The sequence below is a fragment of the Dermacentor albipictus genome, chromosome 2 (assembly GCF_038994185.2).
Source record: "Dermacentor albipictus isolate Rhodes 1998 colony chromosome 2, USDA_Dalb.pri_finalv2, whole genome shotgun sequence".
Taxonomy (NCBI): domain Eukaryota; kingdom Metazoa; phylum Arthropoda; class Arachnida; order Ixodida; family Ixodidae; genus Dermacentor; species Dermacentor albipictus.
The window spans coordinates 165,804,546-165,824,489 of NC_091822.1; the positions used below are offsets into that span (position 1 = coordinate 165,804,546).

At 48.6% G+C, this 19,944-nt stretch overlaps 1 protein-coding gene across 1 annotated transcript in view; it reads left to right on the forward strand.

Annotated features, from left to right (window-relative positions):
* The window catches only part of LOC135910608 (rabphilin-3A-like), a 135,477-nt gene extending 116,057 nt beyond the window's left edge, over positions 1 to 19,420 (forward strand). Inside the window, exons 14-20 of the mRNA XM_070533346.1 lie at positions 7,035 to 7,109; positions 7,205 to 7,308; positions 8,987 to 9,110; positions 10,517 to 10,674; positions 13,065 to 13,143; positions 13,521 to 13,620; positions 16,133 to 19,420. Coding sequence (XP_070389447.1) covers positions 7,035 to 7,109; positions 7,205 to 7,308; positions 8,987 to 9,110; positions 10,517 to 10,674; positions 13,065 to 13,143; positions 13,521 to 13,620; positions 16,133 to 16,257 — 765 coding nt within the window. The 3' untranslated portion in view covers positions 16,258 to 19,420. The remainder of the gene's footprint in view (positions 1 to 7,034; positions 7,110 to 7,204; positions 7,309 to 8,986; positions 9,111 to 10,516; positions 10,675 to 13,064; positions 13,144 to 13,520; positions 13,621 to 16,132) is intronic.
* The last annotated feature ends 524 nt before the right edge of the window (positions 19,421 to 19,944 follow it).

Consider the following 19,944-nt stretch of genomic DNA (forward strand, 5'->3'; position numbering starts at 1 on the left):
CCACGTGCACAGGCATCGTAGCCACACTCTCTCCCCCGACCCGTCTCCATCGCTGCAGAGCCGCTCGCTCGCTCCATCCCTTCTATCCTTCCCCATTCCAGCAGTGCCGGCACCCCCGACGCGCGTGACGTTATAACCCCGAAAGCGCGGGCCACGTGCACAGGCATCGTAGCCACACTCTCTCCCCATACCCGTCTCCATCGCTGCAGAGCCGCTCGCTCGCTCCATCCCTTCTATCCTTCCCCATTCCAGCAGTGCCGGCACCCCCGACGCGCGCGACGTTATAACCACGAAAGCGCGGGCCACGTGCACAGGCATCGTAGCCACACTCTCTCCCCCTACCCGTCTCCATCGCTGCAGAGCCGCTCGCTCGCTCCATCCCTTCTATCCTTCCCCATTCCAGCAGTGCCGGCACCCCCGACGCGCGCGACGTTATAACCCCGAAAACGCGGGCCACGTGCACAGGCATCGTAGCCACACTCTCTCCCCCTACCCGTCTCCATCGCTGCAGAGCCGCTCGCTCGCTCCATCCCTTCTATCCTTCCCCATTCCAGCAGTGCCGGCACCCCCGACGCGCGTGACGTTATAAACCCGAAAGCGCGGACCACGTGCACAGGCATCGTAGCCACACTCTCTCCCCCTACCCGTCTCCATCGCTGCAGAGCCGCTCGCTCGCTCCATCCCTTCTATCCTTCCCCATTCCAGCAGTGCCGGCACCCCCGACGCGCGCGACGTTATAACCCCGAAAGCGCGGGCCACGTGCACAGGCGTCGTAGCCACACTCTCTCCCCTACCCGTCTCCATCGCTGCAGAGCCGCTCGCTCGCTCCATTCCTTCTATCCATCCCCATTCCAGCAGTGCCGGCACCCCCGACGCGCGCGACGTTATAACCACGAAAGCGCGGGCCACGTGCACAGGCGTCGTAGCCACACTCTCTCCCCTACCCGTCTCCAACGCTGCAGAGCCGCTCGCTCGCTCCATCCCTTCTATCCTTCCCCATTCCAGCAGTGCCGTCACCCCCGACGCGCGTGACGTTATAACCCCGAAAGCGCGGGCCACGTGCACAGGCATCGTAGCCACACTCTCTCCCCCTACCCGTCTCCATCGCTGCAGAGCCGCTCGCTCGCTCCATCCCTTCTATCCTTCCCCATTCCAACAGTGCCGGCACCTCCGACGCGCGTGACGTTATAACCCCGAAAGCGCGGGCCACGTGCACAGGCATCGTAGCCACACTCTCTCCCCCTACCCGTCTCCATCGCTGCAGAGCCGCTCGCTCGCTCCATCCCTTCTATCCTTCCCCATTTCAGCAGTGCCGGCACCCCCGACGCGCGCGACGTTATAACCCCGAAAGCGCGGGCCACGTGCACAGACATCGTAGCCACACTCTCTCCCCCTACCCGTCTCCATCGCTGCAGAGCCGCTCGCTCGCTCCATCCCTTCTATCCTTCCCCATTCCAGCAGTGCCGGCACCCCCGACGCGCGCGACGTTATAACCACGAAAGCGCGGGCCACGTGCACAGGCATCGTAGCCACACTCTCTCCCCCTACCCGTCTCCATCGCTGCAGAGCCGCTCGCTCGCTCCATCCCTTCTATCCTTCCGCATTCCAGCAGTGCCGGCGCCCCCGACGCGCGCGACGTTATAACCCCGAAAGCGCGGGCCACGTGCACAGACATCGTAGCCACACTCTCTCCCCCTACCCGTCTCCATCGCTGCAGAGCCGCTCGCTCGCTCCATCCCTTCTATCCTTCCCCATTCCAGCAGTGCCGGCACCCCCGACGCGCGTGACGTTATAACCCCGAAAGCGCGGGCCATGTGCACAGGCATCGTAGCCACACTCTCTCCCCCTACCCGTCTCCATCGCTGCAGAGCCGCTCGCTCGCTCCATCCCTTCTATCCTTCCCCATTCCAGCAGTGCCGGCACCCCCGACGCGCGTGACGTTATAAACCCGAAAGCGCGGACCACGTGCACAGGCATCGTAGCCACACTCTCTCCCCCTACCCGTCTCCATCGCTGCAGAGCCGCTCGCTCGCTCCATCCCTTCTATCCTTCCCCATTCCAGCAGTGCCGGCACCCCCGACGCGCGTGACGTTATAAACCCGAAAGCGCGGACCACGTGCACAGGCATCGTAGCCACACTCTCTCCCCCTACCCGTCTCCATCGCTGCAGAGCCGCTCGCTCGCTCCATCCCTTCTATCCTTCCCCATTCCAGCAGTGCCGGCACCCCCGACGCGCGTGACGTTATAAACCCGAAAGCGCGGACCACGTGCACAGGCATCGTAGCCACACTCTCTCCCCCTACCCGTCTCCATCGCTGCAGAGCCGCTCGCTCGCTCCATCCCTTCTATCCTTCCCCATTCCAGCATTGCCGGCACCCCCGACGCGCGCGACGTTATAACCACGAAAGCGCGGGCCACGTGCACAGGTGCCGTCACCACATTCTTTCCGCTCTCCTCCAAAAGATCGGATGCGCGCGCACTCCTGTCCACGATACGGACGCAAGCCGCCCTGGGAGCGCGTGCCGGGATGTATACGGGACCTAGGAGTGAAACAGCTTCGCTGTAAAATAAAGGCTTTCGGTTCAAGTTGCCACCTTCTCTGGAACCTTTCATCCATGCGATTCCCGCACTTGTGTATTAACCATGCAAATGTAGATGTAGACCCTCGCAAAATGCACGCACGCTTGATGTCGTCTTTAGAAGTGACAGCACCGCTATAGCTTGGTTTGCAGCGCGTCGTTTTTGAGGCTGGCATGTTAGTAACACCGTACCTGCAAACTATTCTGAATTTTTAGTAAAGTTAATAATTTGGGCTTGTTCTTCGATTTTACGAAAGATGCATCAAATTTTGCGACAAATTCTGTTCGCGAAAAAGTTTCGCTCGTAGGTTTGCGACATGTATTCTCGAAAATCTCGCGATGGTGCCAAGACACCGGAGGGCTAGTTTCTTCGAAAAGATTATTCCAACAAGTTCCTGCAACAGGCAAAATTGGCAATATCAGAATGGCTGCAAAATTCACTTTCGTCTCAGAACCAGTGTGCTGCTGGTCAGTGTCGGCTCTTCGAGGTCTGTTGCGGCTTCTGTGCTGTGTCAATAGCACATCATCGTTAATGAAATGCGTATGTTTCCCATACAATGTACGTGCTCAAGGAAAAAAAAATGCAGTGACTCCCTACCCTCTCTTTAATGCTTCTGAGTCATGTTTCCGCAATGAGGTCTTTTCAAATTGCTTGCGACCTGACAAAGTGCACGCGTATCTTCCTTGGAGTCTTACCGTACAGCTCAGGAGCACCATCGAGCTTTAGCACAAAATAATATTACGCTGTTTTCTTTTAATTGCTATTAGTTCATGCACAATAACGAAAACCCAGTTAAAATTGATCTTAACCGTTGCATTTTTTTTACTCCAGAGTTGAACCGGGGCTGAATGATTTTCTCTGAACCAGAACAGTAACCGCAATGAGAAACGTCACCATTTCACTTTATCGTTATATACCGCTTTGGAGTGCATCTTGCAAATTAAATTCAGAGTCTGTAGATAGTCTATAGACCCTGATTGTCTATAGACCCTGTCTATATTTGGTTGCCTGGCACCACGTATTTTTTTTGTTTTCTTGTTTCAAGTGACAAGGTTTTGGTCCCATATTCTTAAACCCTGGTAGCCAATATCAGGGCTGTCCTGGATCCGTGAGGTAGCAGATTAGCTAGGCGTTGACGAAACATGTTTACTCCCGCACTCTCTTTAAGTTGGCGATAGAAGCTTAGCTCTCAATTGGCTATGCGAAATGTTGTGACGCAGTGTGCAACCAAAATTACACCCTATACTGGTCGAATACACGCGTTGAACGCGAGTTGGGAAATGGATTACAAGTAATCGGCTCAACTCATCCTGAAACCGACGCTCCCTTGCTGAAGCGCATTAAGCTCCTGGACTGTGTTTCAAGTCGTCTATGTGTTGTGGCTTCCGTTCTATGCGCAGAGCACAGCAACCAAGGAGATTGTCCAGCCATCTCATAAAGGTTCCTATTGTTCACACCCGTCGTATGCTTGCACGCCTAAAAGGCTAAGCTGTTTTCCCTCAAGTACCTACGGGTCGCGAAGAAGGTTTGCTTATAATATAAAGCCTTGTTTAAAAACTGAATGTCGACGCCAAGCCAAAGCTGCGACTTATCGTGCCTTATTAGATTAAAAAATTAAATTATGGAGTTTTACGTGCCAAAACCACTTTCTGATTATGAGGCACGCCGTAGTGGAGGACTCCGGAAATTTCGACCACCTGGGGTTCTTTACCGTGCACCTAAATCTAAGTACACGGGTGTTTTCGCATTTCGCCCCCATCGAAATGCGGCCGCCGTGGCCGGGATTCGATCCCGCAACCTCGTGCTCAGCAGTCCAACACCATAGCCACTGAGCAACCACGGCGGGTTATCAGATTTTGATACGTGTGTTTAGCGTGGTTTGACGCATGCTTGTTTTCCTGGTATGGTAATAGTAATAATAATAATAACAATCCGGCCTATGTGGCGGCCAGAAGCCCTTGCGCTCTGGCGGCATTCTCGGCCTGCCGGACGGCCAACAGAGTTCAAAATTTAACGATGTATCGCACGTAACATGTGCCACATTTCATGAAAATATAAACTTCTTGAGTGACGTGGGTGATTTTTACAGATTCAAAAGCAGCCCTACAAAGTATGTGGAACAGGCACAAGCGTTGCAAAAATCAACCTGCGGCATTTGACATTGCTTATCTTCACCACAGGGCTAAGATTGCTGGGCATTGCATAAAGTTCCAGTGGATACCTGGTCATGCCGGCATTTCGGGAAATGAACGAGCGGATGAAGCTACCAGAAATGGACTCCATTACTGCACGTTCAGAAGAACATTTTCTACAAAAGCCGATGCTTCAAACATGGCGAAAAATGCCCATCAAGAAAAAGACCGCATCTGGAATCCTTAGCTTCACCAAGATAACTTCCTGCGTTACATTCACCCAGAAATTAGACCGAAAATTTCACGACCATAGAGACACATAGACACATAGAGACATTGTAGCATCGTCTTCGACTGAACGTGCTATATACGAACAATTATCTGCACCGCATGGGGCTTACCACAAACCCATACTGTGATAACTGTCGCAACATAGAGACAATTGAGCACATATTACTAGAATGCCCCGCGTACCGCGACGGGAGGCAATGTTTTGAGCTACAAATGGACATGATTTGCCACGAACCGTTAACGTTACCGAGCATCTTAGGTCCAATGCCCGGCCCTTCAAGACAGCGACGGGTTTTGGATTTATTGTTCAAATACCTGTCAGAAATCGGTGTAATAGGAAAGCTTTAAAAATTGAACACTTCATATACAAAAGCCCAAATTTACCCGCCATGTCACCTGTAAATGTTAGTATCATGTCCACTCGGACATTTCATATTTATTTTTATCCTCTTTTTCTCCCACTCTCTTCTGGAATCCTTTAATCCCATTCTCCATCCCTATACAGAGTATCATGCCAGCAGTTATATACGCGCCGGCAAAATTCCCTGTTTTCTAATAAAGAGCCCCACCCTCTCTCTCTCTCTCTCTCTCTCTCTCTCGTTTCGACAGTGACAATACGTTGTGTCGCTATATTGGCTCAATGCTCGCGCATTACCATCGACAGACATCGTCAGTTGGGGTCTGCCGTAATTTTAAAGCAGATCTTTCTTTACGAACCACCCGCACTTTGCTGACCGTGGCTGCCGCCTGCTTAATTGCCAACGCCTGTGTTAGAAGCAAACAAAAGACATGGGATCCAGAAATTACTCAGGATTTTCGAAGTTTAAAAGAACATTTTGTATAACTTTAACATTTTGTTCCGACCCGCTAACAGGTAACTGCTCATAATCATCGTGCAATAATGCACGATGATTCGTGCATTAATCACGTGCAATTCTGTGATCACGTGCAATTTTCTGTGAGCTGGCTGTCAGACACTGCTAGTCTGAGGCTTTGGCAGGCCTGCTATCTGTATATTGTTTTCCTTTATGCAGAACAAAGGCTGTATCTTATTGTTCTACTCCGGCTGCAACTGCGTATGTGGCTGCTGTACGCGGCCGCGGGGCCGTATCTTTAAAGCATACTGTGTTGGGGGAAGAGTGTAGGTGCGTCGACGGCTCGTACCTTTGTGCGTGCTGCGTGTTCTCGGCGCTCATCGGGCGTTGAAGCGATAGGCGACACTAAGGTCACTTCGCTCGCTGCTGCTGCCGGGCTTCCTCATGCCAGCGTTTCGACAGCGCCCGCCCGCGGTCATCGAGTGTGATTAGTTCATGCTTGCTTTGCTCGCTGACACCATGCTTGTTAATTTAGTTATCAAACGAGCGTTCACAAGTTGATACGGCCGATAGAAGTGCTATCCTTACTTCGTATCACTGTCTGCTAACTTGCTAGCGCAACCGATGCTTCGCTTTTCTGGCGAAACTGCGACATTTTTACATGTTACTTAACAGGCTCATCTGAAACATTTTTCACTTTCAATTTCAATTTTATTTTCATAAATCTGAAGTATGCATTTCAAAGATGACATAAATACAGAAAGAGGTCTTATAGTCAACAGACAACTTGAGACCTGCTGTTAACGCGTACTTCAAACAAAAATAAATGCACAATGAACAGCATCAGGTTATTCAGATCAGCTAACATCATACATTGTAGAATACACACAAACACACACACACACACACACACACACACACACACACACACACACACACACACACACACACACACACACATATATATATATATATATATATATATGTTCATGTTTCTGACAATAAATCCCAGTTGCTACTCAGCGCTCTTGTCGCGTTTATTTCTTCTCATCCCTTGTTTATCACGCTGTTCTTCGTCAGTTACAAAATACCAACTCCTCCAGCATGCAGTGCTACTGTGCCAGTGTTACTGGCGATGTAAGACAATGGCGGTTTGACCCTGTTCTCTGTGCTTCGACACACTCTTGTTTTTTTACTCGCGGACGTGGTTTCGCAGGAACTGTACGGCACAGACTACAGCGGCTTCTCGGATCCCTTCGTCAGGGTACAACTCCTGCCCAGCTTCAAAAAGGTGAACGATGGCGTCCTGGCCATTGGCTTTGCGACAAAGCTGAAATATACGTGCAGAAAATATAGTAGCGTTGCATTTCTTTTGCTGCTTTCCAGGGTGATACCAAGCAGACGAAGACTCTGCACAAGACCGTGAATCCTGAGTTCAACGAGACCCTTGTGTTCCACGCAGACAGCACCATCGACGAACGAAAGCTCAAGTATATAATCTAGTTATCTCTATTTACACTTGACCTAAACCGCCACAAGGAATTGAAGGGTGGGAAGGGGCATGTAGCGTGGATCATAACATAGCACAAACAACAATACACTGTTATGCGATACAGAAAAGAAGTTGTGAAATTGATACAATATAAAGAATTGCACAAAAATAGGCTCTCAACACGAAGTACACATCGGGAAAAATAATTTTATCGATATCAACATTGCGACAGGGAAGAGAAGAAAATATTATTACCAGTTATGTCAACAACATTGCTGAAAGCCGGTTTCTTTCCTGTATTGTTCTCCAAGAAGAAAAAAAAACAGAGAAAGAAGAACTGCAAACAGTGTGTGTTTTGTACGGGTGTTCTGTAGTACTTTCCGTTAATTATCTTGGCGAAGCGAGAAGTATGTCACGCCACTGAGTGCCTGTAAGTGCTGCGGGAGCATTTTTCGCAACACCGTGGGACGTGCATTATGCGATACGCTCTTCACAGCCTCTTTTTACTCACCTGAGACGCGTTGATAGCCTGATGGATTGTTGCTGTTTAAGCAGTTTCAGGGCTTATCGAAGGAATGCCGTAGTGAAGCGCGCCCGCATGATTGCGAACCCTTACCGAGTTGGCATGCGGCTTGGTTTTTCAGGTTAAAAGAGAATGTTTAAAAATTATCTGAGCCAGATGGCGTAATTGCAGTCCTTGAGCCGGATTCCTGGAAACGGCGGATATTACTGGCATGAGAAATCGAAATGCATAATCGTATAATTGAGATAGTAGACAATAATTAACTTCCTAGTGAAATGATTTGCGGCGCCAGTGGTAATTTACGAATTGTCAGGAGTAAGTTTCTATTAAATTATCGATTTGGAACGGACTGTAAGGATCGCTTGAGTTTCAATATACGCTACTTGCGGCAAAAATTCTTTTTAACAAACCGCAGTTTTATGCATCGACGCACAAAAACAACTGGAACTCCCATGTATTTAGTTGCATGCTCTGTGAAAGAAAATCTCGAAACTGGTGTCATCCCGAAAATTCGCTATCATCCTCAAAAGTGGTAGCAGCGTCGCACGCGTAATGCGAAGACGTGGGAAAACGTCAGTTAGTTTTTTATCCACTTTCATTTCCATTCTTTATGCAGAAGTGTCAAATTGTCCCTTGAGCAAAAAATCCGCGGTGTCTGTAGCAACAAAACGGCACCTAAATTCCCATTGGCTGCGAACGCGAACGAAACGGAGCACCTGGCGCGATGTTTCGTTAAGCCCGCTCCGAGAAAATAAAGCTTAAAATAGAGAGAAATGTAAAAAAAAGAAACGTAAGACAATATATATATATATATATATATATATATATATATATATATATATATATATATATATATATATATAAAGGTGTATGGCGTCACGGCCACACAAAAGAAAAAACGGGATGCTGGCGACGTTGGCTGGTGCTCTTAACATTGGCGGAGCGTCAAGGGAAACCGGCGGGAAAGCGCTCTCTCCTGAAAGAGCCCGACGCCGTGACGGTGACTGTATACATGGTGGACAATAGTCGTGTAGTCGTGGAAGTCAGGCCTGCCTTCGAGTCGGTTAGAGGTCGGTGTCGGAGGAACTAATGCGACTTGCGCGAGGTGCGTGGTCTCGGTAAGCGTAACAGGAAGCATCGCGGTGCGTCGCAGGCTGACCGTGCTGGACGACTACCGGTTCGGGAGCTGCGCCCTGGGCTCGACCACGGTGCCACTCTCGCTGCTCACGCCCAACCAGATGTGCTGGCTCAACGCAGCCCTGGACAGGAGCCGACAGGTGAGGTTCGGTGAACGCCTCCGAATGAGGGCTTTCGAATCGGTCGGCTGATTTCTCGAACATTTCCCCAGGTCCGTTGACTACTGACTTGGAAATGTGTCCCCGCTGCGTTGCTAACACATTTCTTGCATCCAGTACCAGCGTCCACACTCTTGCATAGCCTCTCCCAAGCACTGCGCTGCGAAGAAAAAGCAATAAGTCAGCTGCAAGGCTCAGGATATCGCGCTGAAACTTTGTGACTTAGTGTACAGCTGACTACGGTTATCACACGAGCGTAGTTTATCAAAACAAGCCGCAACGCAAGGATACCGTTTTATTGCGCTCTAGGCAACAGTCGAGAGGTTCTACATATCAGCTCTGTATGGACAAGAATGAAAAGAACGACGTTTCTCTTCGTCTCCACACGATATATAGAGCGCAGGAAATGTGAAGTTAGAGAAATCAAGGGGAGGAACGCTAGGTAGGCGAGCCCGACGAACGTTCGCTTTGCTAAGCCACGCCAGGAGTAAGGGAAAGGTTGAATAAAAAGAGGAAAAAAAGGAGGTGAACACTGCACGAACGACGCAGGACGTTGTAGTTCTGCAGAACTGTAAGCAGTCACTAAGCCAGTGCACCTTAAGCACCGCTGTAGCGCAAGAATAGCCTCCTGCGAAAGTGATGGACGTGGCCTCGTTCAAAAAAATTTCGGGTCAATAAACCTTTAAAGTTCTCAAAAGGTCGGAGCTGGAAGACCAGCTCTGGGCCGTCCGTCAAGTCGAAGATGCCGCCCGAGTCCACGGCCCGACTCCACAGAACGAGGAATGTCGCCGGAGTCAAAGTTTCGAGAAGAAAATGTCATCATCGTCAGTGCAGCTGGTTGAGCTGCCCTGAAGAGGACAGGCCCCCTTGCTGAGACGTTATCCATGATTTATAACCAGTTCACCCCATTGCATAGCGCTGTTGAGGAGCCCACTCGGACACACGTACTGCTTCATCAAGGAAAAGTAAAATACCAAACCACAGTCAGTTGCAATATATATATATATATATATATATATATATATATATATATATATATATATATATATATATATATATATATATATAATCTTCTCTTCGATGAGGCAGGACGTGTGTCCAGTGGGCTCCTCAACAACGTAACGCAATGGGGTGAACTCGGTTTAAATCATGGATCCATATATATATATATATATATATATATATATATATATATATATATATATATATATATATAAAACATGCTCTTCTGTATTAGCTCTCCCATCGCCTGTATACCAGTGCCCCGTGACCGGCTTCCCACACCTCACACACATACACCTTTGTCAGCTTCGACACTCCCGGCTGAAGCTAACGCAACAGCAAATAAATGTTGCCGGGCATTCTGTTCGATTCTCTTCGTTTCACAGGCTCGTGACGAGGCGTCGTGCTCGCTGAGCCCCGATCGGCCCCGGGTGCTGGTGTCGCTGATGCACGCCAGCGGGCGCAACCAGCTCATCGTGGGACTCGTGCGATGCGTGCGGCTCATGCGCAGGGACCGGACCCCAACGGCGCCCTTCGTGCGACTGTGAGGACACGAGCGCCTACACAACGGGCCTTTTGCTAACCGCTTTGCCAGTCAATGTTAACTCAGTACTTGCCTTGTTCGTTTAAGGAAATCAACCAAAGAACCTTAAAGGCCAACTCTCACAAACTTTGGCTAGGTTGGTGATATAAATTAGTGTCCATAATCGCGGCCGTTGCCAGGGCAGGAGAAGGCTCGAGCTCGCTTCTTCCCGACGCTGCCCCGGATGCGGGAGCCGCCGGGGACCTTCTCCGTAGGCGTCGCCGCCGCTGGGAGGCGGCTATCAGAAGTTCAGAGTTGGCAGACCAGCTCTGGGCCGTCCGGCAAGCCGAAGATGCCGCTCGAGTCCAAGGATTCGAGCCGTCACCTGAGGCCACCACAGCAAGAACTGCCGGACTATTCTTTATTAAAGTTTCTTTTTCTAGTATATTCTATGGATGCCCGGCATCTACATACTTTGGAGCATGATACTTTGTAAGCATGAAGACTAGTTTTATGCAGACACAAGAAAGGCCACTTATGGAATGTGTTCATGATCCATCTTTCATAGTCTTCAGGTTGGTCGCTTCTTGCCTTTACACTTCTAATTGTCATTTCGCGGACTGTCCTTGTCTCAAGGCACCACTTCCAAAGTATGTAGATGACGGGCATCTATAAAATATACTACATTAATTTATATCACCAACCTAGCCAAAGTTTGTGACAGCTGGCCTTTAAGGTTGTTTGGTTGAGTTCTTAAAAAGAACAAGGCAAGTACTGAGTTAACATTGATGGCACCTTTAAGGTCTCCTTGGGACATATCAGGTTTTGCAGTATGGGACTACCTTTTAGCAGAAGCGTGGAACTATCTTATAGCCGAAAGAATTCATTACTGTTAGCCCTGGCCAATAGTTAAATCTGTTCACATCGTAGCTTTCACTCCGAGAGGACGTTCCTAGTGAATTATAGTAAAGCAAGATTAGATTGTTATCGAATTAAGCTTTCTTTGGTCACTTTTGGACGGTGTCGTCACCCGTGTCACTCTGGCATACATTGAAGCAGTTTGTGTTCGTGTAACTCGCCAACATAGCTTAGTTGTGACAATATTTTGACAATATTTTCACTTCTTGCGTCTACATTAACAAAAGCTGAACTTCATCATTCCGCTTGCCTGCTTCTATTGAATTGACTTTATGATTTTTGTAGCATACTGGGTATAACAATCACTCTAGTGGAGTATACCACAAAAGGACTTGTTGTCGGGATAGTTGTTTTGTCATGAGCACTGGAACTAACTAGGCTCGCGTGGGTATCTACGACACTGGAATCACGTGCAAGGTCACCTCTACACTTGGCCTATGCGCCTGCAGAAACTCCAAGGACAGCACTTCTCAGTTAGTTTTCCTGCTCCTGTATACTTCACCCATCATTGACGACGCGTATTATTCCCGTCTGCAATATTTTAGTTATCCTGCATCTAAATTCCCTGTGCATATGTTTTCTCCCCCAAACGCACATCACCGATGTTGGGGACGTTCACTCAACGCAAGGTATAGCGCGTACTCAAGAGGCATATGTCGAGAGGCTTAAGAGCCGGATGCCGTATGATAGGCGAACCGTTAATGATTGGTTTCACGAAGTGTACACTGTTCGCGACTCATTCATGGGTACCCGGAACATTAAGAGAATTAGAGCGCATTCCGAGCCGTTTACCCGGGCGCTCACTTTCGGAGATGGTCTCACTTTCAAGAGAGGCTCGGCACTGGACGCGTCGAAGTATGCGGCCGACAGCGCTCTTGGCACTGTGCAACGATGGCGAGCTCGGCACAGCGTCAAAAACGCCATGGGTAGTAACGCGGACGCGTACAGGGCCTATTCTCTCGTGATAGTGAAACCTTCTACGAAAGTGAACGCCCGAAAATGCCGTGCCTCTTCTCCTACGGTTAAACGGACCGACGCGCGCTTATTCAGGTTTTAAAAGACCATGAAACCGTCTGTAATTTTTTTATTCATCTCGAGCCACACTCATTCGCTAATAGAAGATAAGGTGATTGGTTACGCGTCACCCCGTGTGTCTTTGTAGGCAGCTTCAGGTAAAATGATGCACAGCAGGTCTAGGCGGAGCAGTGGGCTGAAAGAATGAGAAACCTGAAGAAAGGAGTGAGACGCTGAGTGGGGAAAAACTGGGACGTCACCCAGAAATATCTGTGCGGGACTCTCTTTTAAAAGAGCCATAATATGTCTCAAGTAAAGATGAGCCGAATGCCGCCTTCACGGCGTGCTGATTTGTTCAGGCTAGGTCTTGCAGAAGGCAACATTCGTAAAGGTAATTTCTTTACTGGTTTAAGGTAGTTGCAAATGCGCTACAATGAGCCATATAATTATCGACGTCATCATCTCTTCTCGCGCGACAGAAACCTCAAGCCGGATGCTGGCCATCCCGGCTGGAAGACGACCGCGAAGAAGAAGACTGCGGATCCCGAGTACAACGAGGTGAGGGGAGCTCGATGGTATGCTGTGGGCCCCTGGCACTTGCAGACTCAGCACTTGCAGCACTGTGAGAGTTCGTGGCGTTATAACACGATGACAGCAAGTGTTAAGCACGCAACGTGAAGGCTGCGCGTAGAACTCGCGAGAGTGTTCTGTGAGCAACAAGCTGCTTTTCGCGGGGTTTACGTGGCTCTTCTACTAACCACATTAAACTTACCCGCCAATGATGTCAAGGATGCTCTGGGACGAACAGGGGTCCACATCTCAAAACGTCGGTCCCTTTGTCTCCGGGACTGCAGCTGGGTTCACCCCCTTTTGTCCCTGTCACGTGAAGAAGTTATCCGGCCCACATTTCACTAGAGATAATTCTCAATGCGCAGGAGCTTGCCTTAAGCCTGCAGTCGAACGGTGACCTCGCCAAGCACTTTCTGCAAATCACGGCCTGGGACAAAGACAGCGGGAAACCCGACGAATATTTGGGTAAGGCACGGTTTAAGAATATGTCTTCACTGTATAGCGGTGATGGGCTTGTGTTGTTAGCGATGCGGAGTGATGAGGGGCTCTTTGCTAGTGCGTGTCTATCACTTTGGCGCCTTAAAATGAAAAACAAAATAGTAAAGAAAAAATACAGGGAGCACAAGGCGCCCGACCTTCCTTTCGAATGTATTCTGGAACACTGTACCCTTACTGCGCAATAGTAAGAAGTGCAGTGGATGCTACATGGTGTGCCTGAAACTAACCAGCGGCGCAACCATGCACATACACGTGCACACGCAAACACAACGTACGCTTGCACAGAGAGAGGGAGAAAGCAGAGCTCAGTGTAATTTACCACCAGGCGAGCCAAGACCAGGCAAACTGTCCTAACGAGCGTAAATTGAAACGCGGACGGGGAAAAAAGCAGGTGAACCTCTGACATGCTATTATATAGCAGTGCAACATGACATCGACGCACTCCTAGCTAATGACCACGCTGTGATACCATAAGCGTCACACGGAAGCCGGTGTCAAGCTGACTTCACAACACTAGCAAAACGTAGAAACAGTGCGTCCCATAGTTTGTATCGACATCTTGTTCAATATGTGTTGATGGCTGGGTACAGGGTTACACAGTGGACGTTACTATGTCGCATCCAATAGTGACAGCGTTATTTCTTCAGCTAAAAAAAGGAACGCGCGTCGTGGTTGAGATCTCTCGCAGCCATATTGTACGGAATGAAAGAGGGTCTCGCATCAAGAAAACAGTGGAGGAATGTCTCACTGTCGCATATCCATACATTTTGGTGATGAAAATCTACATTTGTGTTGCTCATGAGGGAAGTACTATGTACAGCCGCAGTGACAAAACATGTGTACACGGATGATGGGGATTTTTAACGGTGCCATTGTTATCAACCGCCTGTTTACATGAGGAAAACTTAGTGGGTAAGACGTTCGTAACTCAGGTCGTCGCCGTTTTGTCCGTGTACACTTTGGCGTGTTGACTTATTTGCATGAATCAGTTTCGCCTGTCATTTAAATTTGTAAAACGTGTATTCTTCGAGCGTTTCCTAGTTCGAGCGATCAAAAATTTTAATGTATATCTGCTTGTAAATGGTGGTACGCTTTAGAAACATAACGGAATTCATATTTAGCAAACGGATGTGCACCGACTTGGTAGCATGTTTTCCTGGAAATGTCTGTACGTAAAATAATAATAATAAAAAAACGTGACATAATTATTATTTCGCAAGCAGCTGCACGTTCACTTGTTACCTAATGTACGGCTTGTGTAGGCAATATAATGATTGATCATTGCTTTGCTCCGTTTGTCTTGGTTTTGCTATTCTGCGTTGAACGCATAATTTTCTTTGTTCGGGCCACACACACGTTCCGGCAGAAAGAACCCTAGCATAAATAACTAGCCGTAAGTGCAGAGCAAATAAGGCGAACGTGATAAATCGAATATCGAAACGTCGCGTTGTCGAAAAATTAGGGAGACGACGGCTTTACTCTTGCCGGGCAATTCGTTAATTTATAGAAGCTTAATGCACATCGTGTTATACCATGTTAATAGTAAGCTACCCGCCGTGGTTGCTTAGTGGCTATGGTGTTGGGCTGCTAAGCACGAGGTCACGGGCTCGAATCCCGGCCATGATTGCCGCATTTCGATGGGGGCAAAATGCGAAAACACCTGTGTACTTAGATTTAAGTGCACGTTAAAGAACCCCAGGTGGTCAAACATATTCTGGAGTCTCCCACTATATACGGCGTGCCTAATAATCAGATCGTGGTTTTAGCACGTAAAATCCCATACTTTAATTTTATTAATGGAAGGCTGACAATCAGTTCAGGGTTCAGCCCTTCCTCTTGTAACATGCAAGCACGAAAAGATAATCCACGTACACTGCAGCCTACCTTGCTGCAGTAACGAGATCCGAACAGTTTAGTTCGGGAAAAGGAATCTCCGGCTCATGCCTTTGTTTGGTGGCTTTATGGGAAAATTGCACTTTCACTGTGCTAGTGATTCTTCATAGTAGCAGAGATTTGGTGTCTCTTGATATTGCGTCTCGAGGAACAGTAAAAAATGCATAATGGAGCCTCGAAATTTGGAGCTTTGGCAGGTGTTGACCATTTTCTTTTCAAGTCTAATCCACTTTTCGGTCACTCACTCACTCACTCACTCACTCACTCACTCACTCACTCACTCACTCACTCACTCACTCACTCACTCACTCACTCACTCACTCACTCACTCACTCACTCACTCACTCACTCACTCACTCACTTATTCATTCGCCAACTCACTCGCTCACTCACTCGCTCACTCACTCACTCACTCACTCACTCACTCACTCACTCACTCACTCACTCACTCACTCACTCACTCACTCACTCACTCACTCACTCACTCACTCACTCACTCAGTCACTCACTCACTCACTCACTCACTCACTCACTCACTCAACTCAGTTCGCTCACTCTTACTCAACCTTACTCGTGCATGCTGCAGGTGGCATCGAGCTGGGTCTGCACTGCAAGCGGGACCAGCTGCAGCACTGGGTGGACGTGGCGCGCTTTCCCGACCAGCGTTTCGAGCGCTGGCACCCGCTGGTCGACGTGCCACTGGTGCCTTGACGAGCGCAGCAACCTCGCTCCTGCCTCTACGCCCTGCGAAAGCTGGCCTGTCCCTTCGTTCCAGGCCAGGCTTCAACGCAGCGATGAGAGCTTCTGACATCGACCAAAACTTCTTGCAGCGACGATGTCCCCGTGGGGGTACCACGGCTTTAACTTTCTCGTCTTGAGATCTTGTGAGAAGGTATCCCTCTCAACACGACAAGGAAAGCAGCAGCCGTGTCGCACGGTATTGCCGTCGACCTTGTAGGTCTGCATCGCGACGAAAGAACGTGCCATTCGCTGTGTCCGACCAACACAACACAGGAGTTTGCATTGTAAGCTGTGACTGCGAGTCGCTTGCATCGACATTTATTTGTTCCTTATCGGAAGGTCTGAAAGCGTCTTGCAATTGCGAGAAAAATGTTAAACATACAATACGTCAGTGTCCGTCGTACGCGGAGTGCGCGCTTAGCACACCTCAATGCTACTTCACTTCAAACTTGCTAGATGACAGGCAGGATGACAGAATGACAGGAAGAAAGCGTCTTGCAATTGCGAGAAAAATGTTAAATATACAATACGTCAGTGTCCGTCGTACGCGGAGTGCGCGCTTAGCACACCTCAATGCTACTTCACTTCAAACTTGCTAGATGACAGGCAGGATGACAGAATGACAGGAAGAAAGCGTCTTGCAATTGCGAGAAAAATGTTAAATATACAATACGTCAGTGTCCGTCGTACGCGGAGTGCGCGCTTAGCACACCTCAATGCTACTTCACTTCAAACTTGCTAGATGACAGGCAGGATGACAGAATGACAGGAAGAAAAAGTGGATCACGGGCCCCGTTTGACGTTTACGCGTAGAGGTTATGAAACTATCCTCTTATTGTTGTGGTTAAATTGATTTTAAAACGAAGTTTTAATCGTATTAGATTAGCAACAGTACGGAGAGGTTGAAATTAACCGAAAAATGCGAATACCGATGCGAATGCCTACACAGTGCGCCGAAATGAACGTCGTTTGGCTTCCTGAATGTTACCGGACTTTGTGACTGTCTGTACTACCTAATGAACGCTCATGTGCCTGCACGGTGCATGCGTTTAGCTCTCGCCTTTCTCATTATCTTTCTGCCCCCATCCCCCAATAGCCATTGTGGAGTAGTCAGTGGATTAACCTTTCTTGCTCTACTTCCCCCTCTCCGTTTCCCTCTTTTTTCTCACCATTGGTGAATGGATGGTATCGCTACAGCCCTTAAACATCTCAAAGGCGAGCATTTTACGCTCAATGCAGTTTGCACTCGCGTAGAGCACGAGCAAACAGCAGCAACTTACACGGTGATAGCTATCGGGGGGACGGGGAGGCGTTGATCGCTACAAGTGTTGCCATGGTTCGTAGAGGAAAGGAGGCAAAAGGCCACTTCGTGACTCCATGTGTCGAGACTGTGGGGCAGGTTGCAAGCAAGACCGGTAGCCCGGCTGACGTCAGATTGTGTGAGTTGTTGTGAACAATAGAGTTCCCGAAGCTTACGTTATTGCGAGTTATGGTGGCGCTAGTGTCTATGCGGGTACATCCAGCGTCGCTTAAGTAAGATTGAGAATAAACCGAAGCAGCAGTATCCGCTCGCTTCGAATCACGGGCAAGTGCGGTAGGCGGCTACGGCTATTTCGCCAATTTTCACAGCACAAAACAGCTCTGAAACCAGGCCGGCTTGAGACAACTCTTCAAACCACAGGCATGTTTTGAGTACCCAGTTATCAGTAAAATTAAACTTCACTCGTATGTTTCGTCGCCTATTACCTGCTGAAAACGAATTCGACAATGTTGCAGAATTTCACAGTGCCCCAGAAGAGCAGTGCGTGCCGTATCACTTAACTCTAAACGCATATCCGAAACTGGCACAATCTGATTAGCCGAGTCTGTGTGTACTGCGCCACCTCATATCCAGTTGTTGCTCCAGCAAGTTATGTTTGTGTGAGCGTGGCCTTCGAGACTGACGCCCGTGCAATGTCAAAGGCCACAGCGTGAAACTCTATGGTCACGCGCTTTCTAGGAGCTACGGGCATCGAGGTCTTTTCTTCCTCTGGCAGGAAAAACTAAAAAAAAAACGTCGTCATGGCAGTTCAGCTAAGCTGGCCTAAGCAAAAGTGATGTAGAGAACGATGACGTCACCACCTGGCGCACGTAATACGTGAGCTTCCTGCTTGTCTGCCATGTCGCTCATGTGATTTTGAACTGCCTACTTCCGAGACCCTTGTGTAATTTAGTTTCGTTTTTTTTTGTCCTTGAGATGAGCCGAGAGATCTACTCTTACTGCTACATTGTTTTATACGACCGCAATGCGCCTAGGGTAAACATTTGGAAGAGCTTACTGTTAATGTTTGCGTTTATCTAGCAGTTTAGTTTTCATGCACGGAATCCGCAATTTCCCCTCAAACCTTTTAGCGTGGCTCCGTGTCGTGTAATAAGAAGTGCGTTGCTTCTTCCGACAGTGGCTTTAGAACGTCCTGCGTTCCCACCCGACATGATGGAAACACATTTCATCCATTAATCATCAGTCCTAACTTGGCGCCGAGGCCAAAAATTAAAGATTGAAGGGCAGGAGGCGTGAGGTAAGCGGGAATGGCTCAGCCCACCTGTCTCGTCACCTTTCCTATTGTCATTGTGCTTGTAAAGTTCTAGACACGAGATATGAAGAGAATCGTCGGAAATTACTCTTCAGGTGAGGACACCCTGCCTTCCGCTTCCCCTCCCCCTCTTCAAGAAAGGAAGGAGGGAAACATGTGCCACGTAGCCTCCATATTCAATAATCGTGCATGACATTTTGGAGAACCATTGTATACGGACGTTATGCGGCACGTTCGGTTTTTCTTTCCCTGTTTTCCTTTCTTTTTAATCGCGCTACGACTTCGTTACTTGCGCACAAACAGGTGATTATGACTTGTGCTATGACGGCGAAGCACAATGTTGTCCCAACTGCATCTGCTTTCCATCATATTCGTTGTCTCATTTTTCGTGTCATCTGCATATCGCCCCTTCCCGCGTTCTGAAGAAAGTAAAGCAAACTGTGTGTGCTCAACGATGCAGGTGGCGTGATAAGCAAGCGCAGCTGCCATTTTGCACTGCATTAACGTATAAGAATCTAAGACCGTCGTCTGTGCTGCTGCCATAATTCTGACGTCATCCAATTGTGTCACGTCCTCCAGTTGAGAAAAAGAAAAACGCAGGGGAAATGCCAAAAAAAGAGAGAAGAAAACGTGTATAAAAACTGCACAATATGCAGTCGAATATGTCTGGGGTCGATACCAGCATATGAAAAAGAGTCCGAGAAAATTGTCGGGGTTGTGACTGTGATGCAAGGCAGGCCTAGCACGCTGCGTCGTGTACAGTGGTTTTGCTGACTTACATCTGCATTTGGTTTCGCAAAATTACTTTTTTGTGATGCATTTATTGGTGGCGTGTGCTTCAAATAATTAGTTCACTCAATCGTTTGGTTTACTAATCAATTTCACAGATCAGTCCAATGTTTAATGGAAGCCCGTGTGGCGAGGAACGAACACAAGTGAAACAAGATGCAGACGCACCTAACCAAGAAGAGAAACAAACAATACAGACGTTCTGACGCTTCGGGGTATGTACGGGTCCCTCGTTCGCAAGTGGTAGGGGCACTGGAACGTCATATTTTTTCTTCCTTGAAGCGTCAGAATCTGT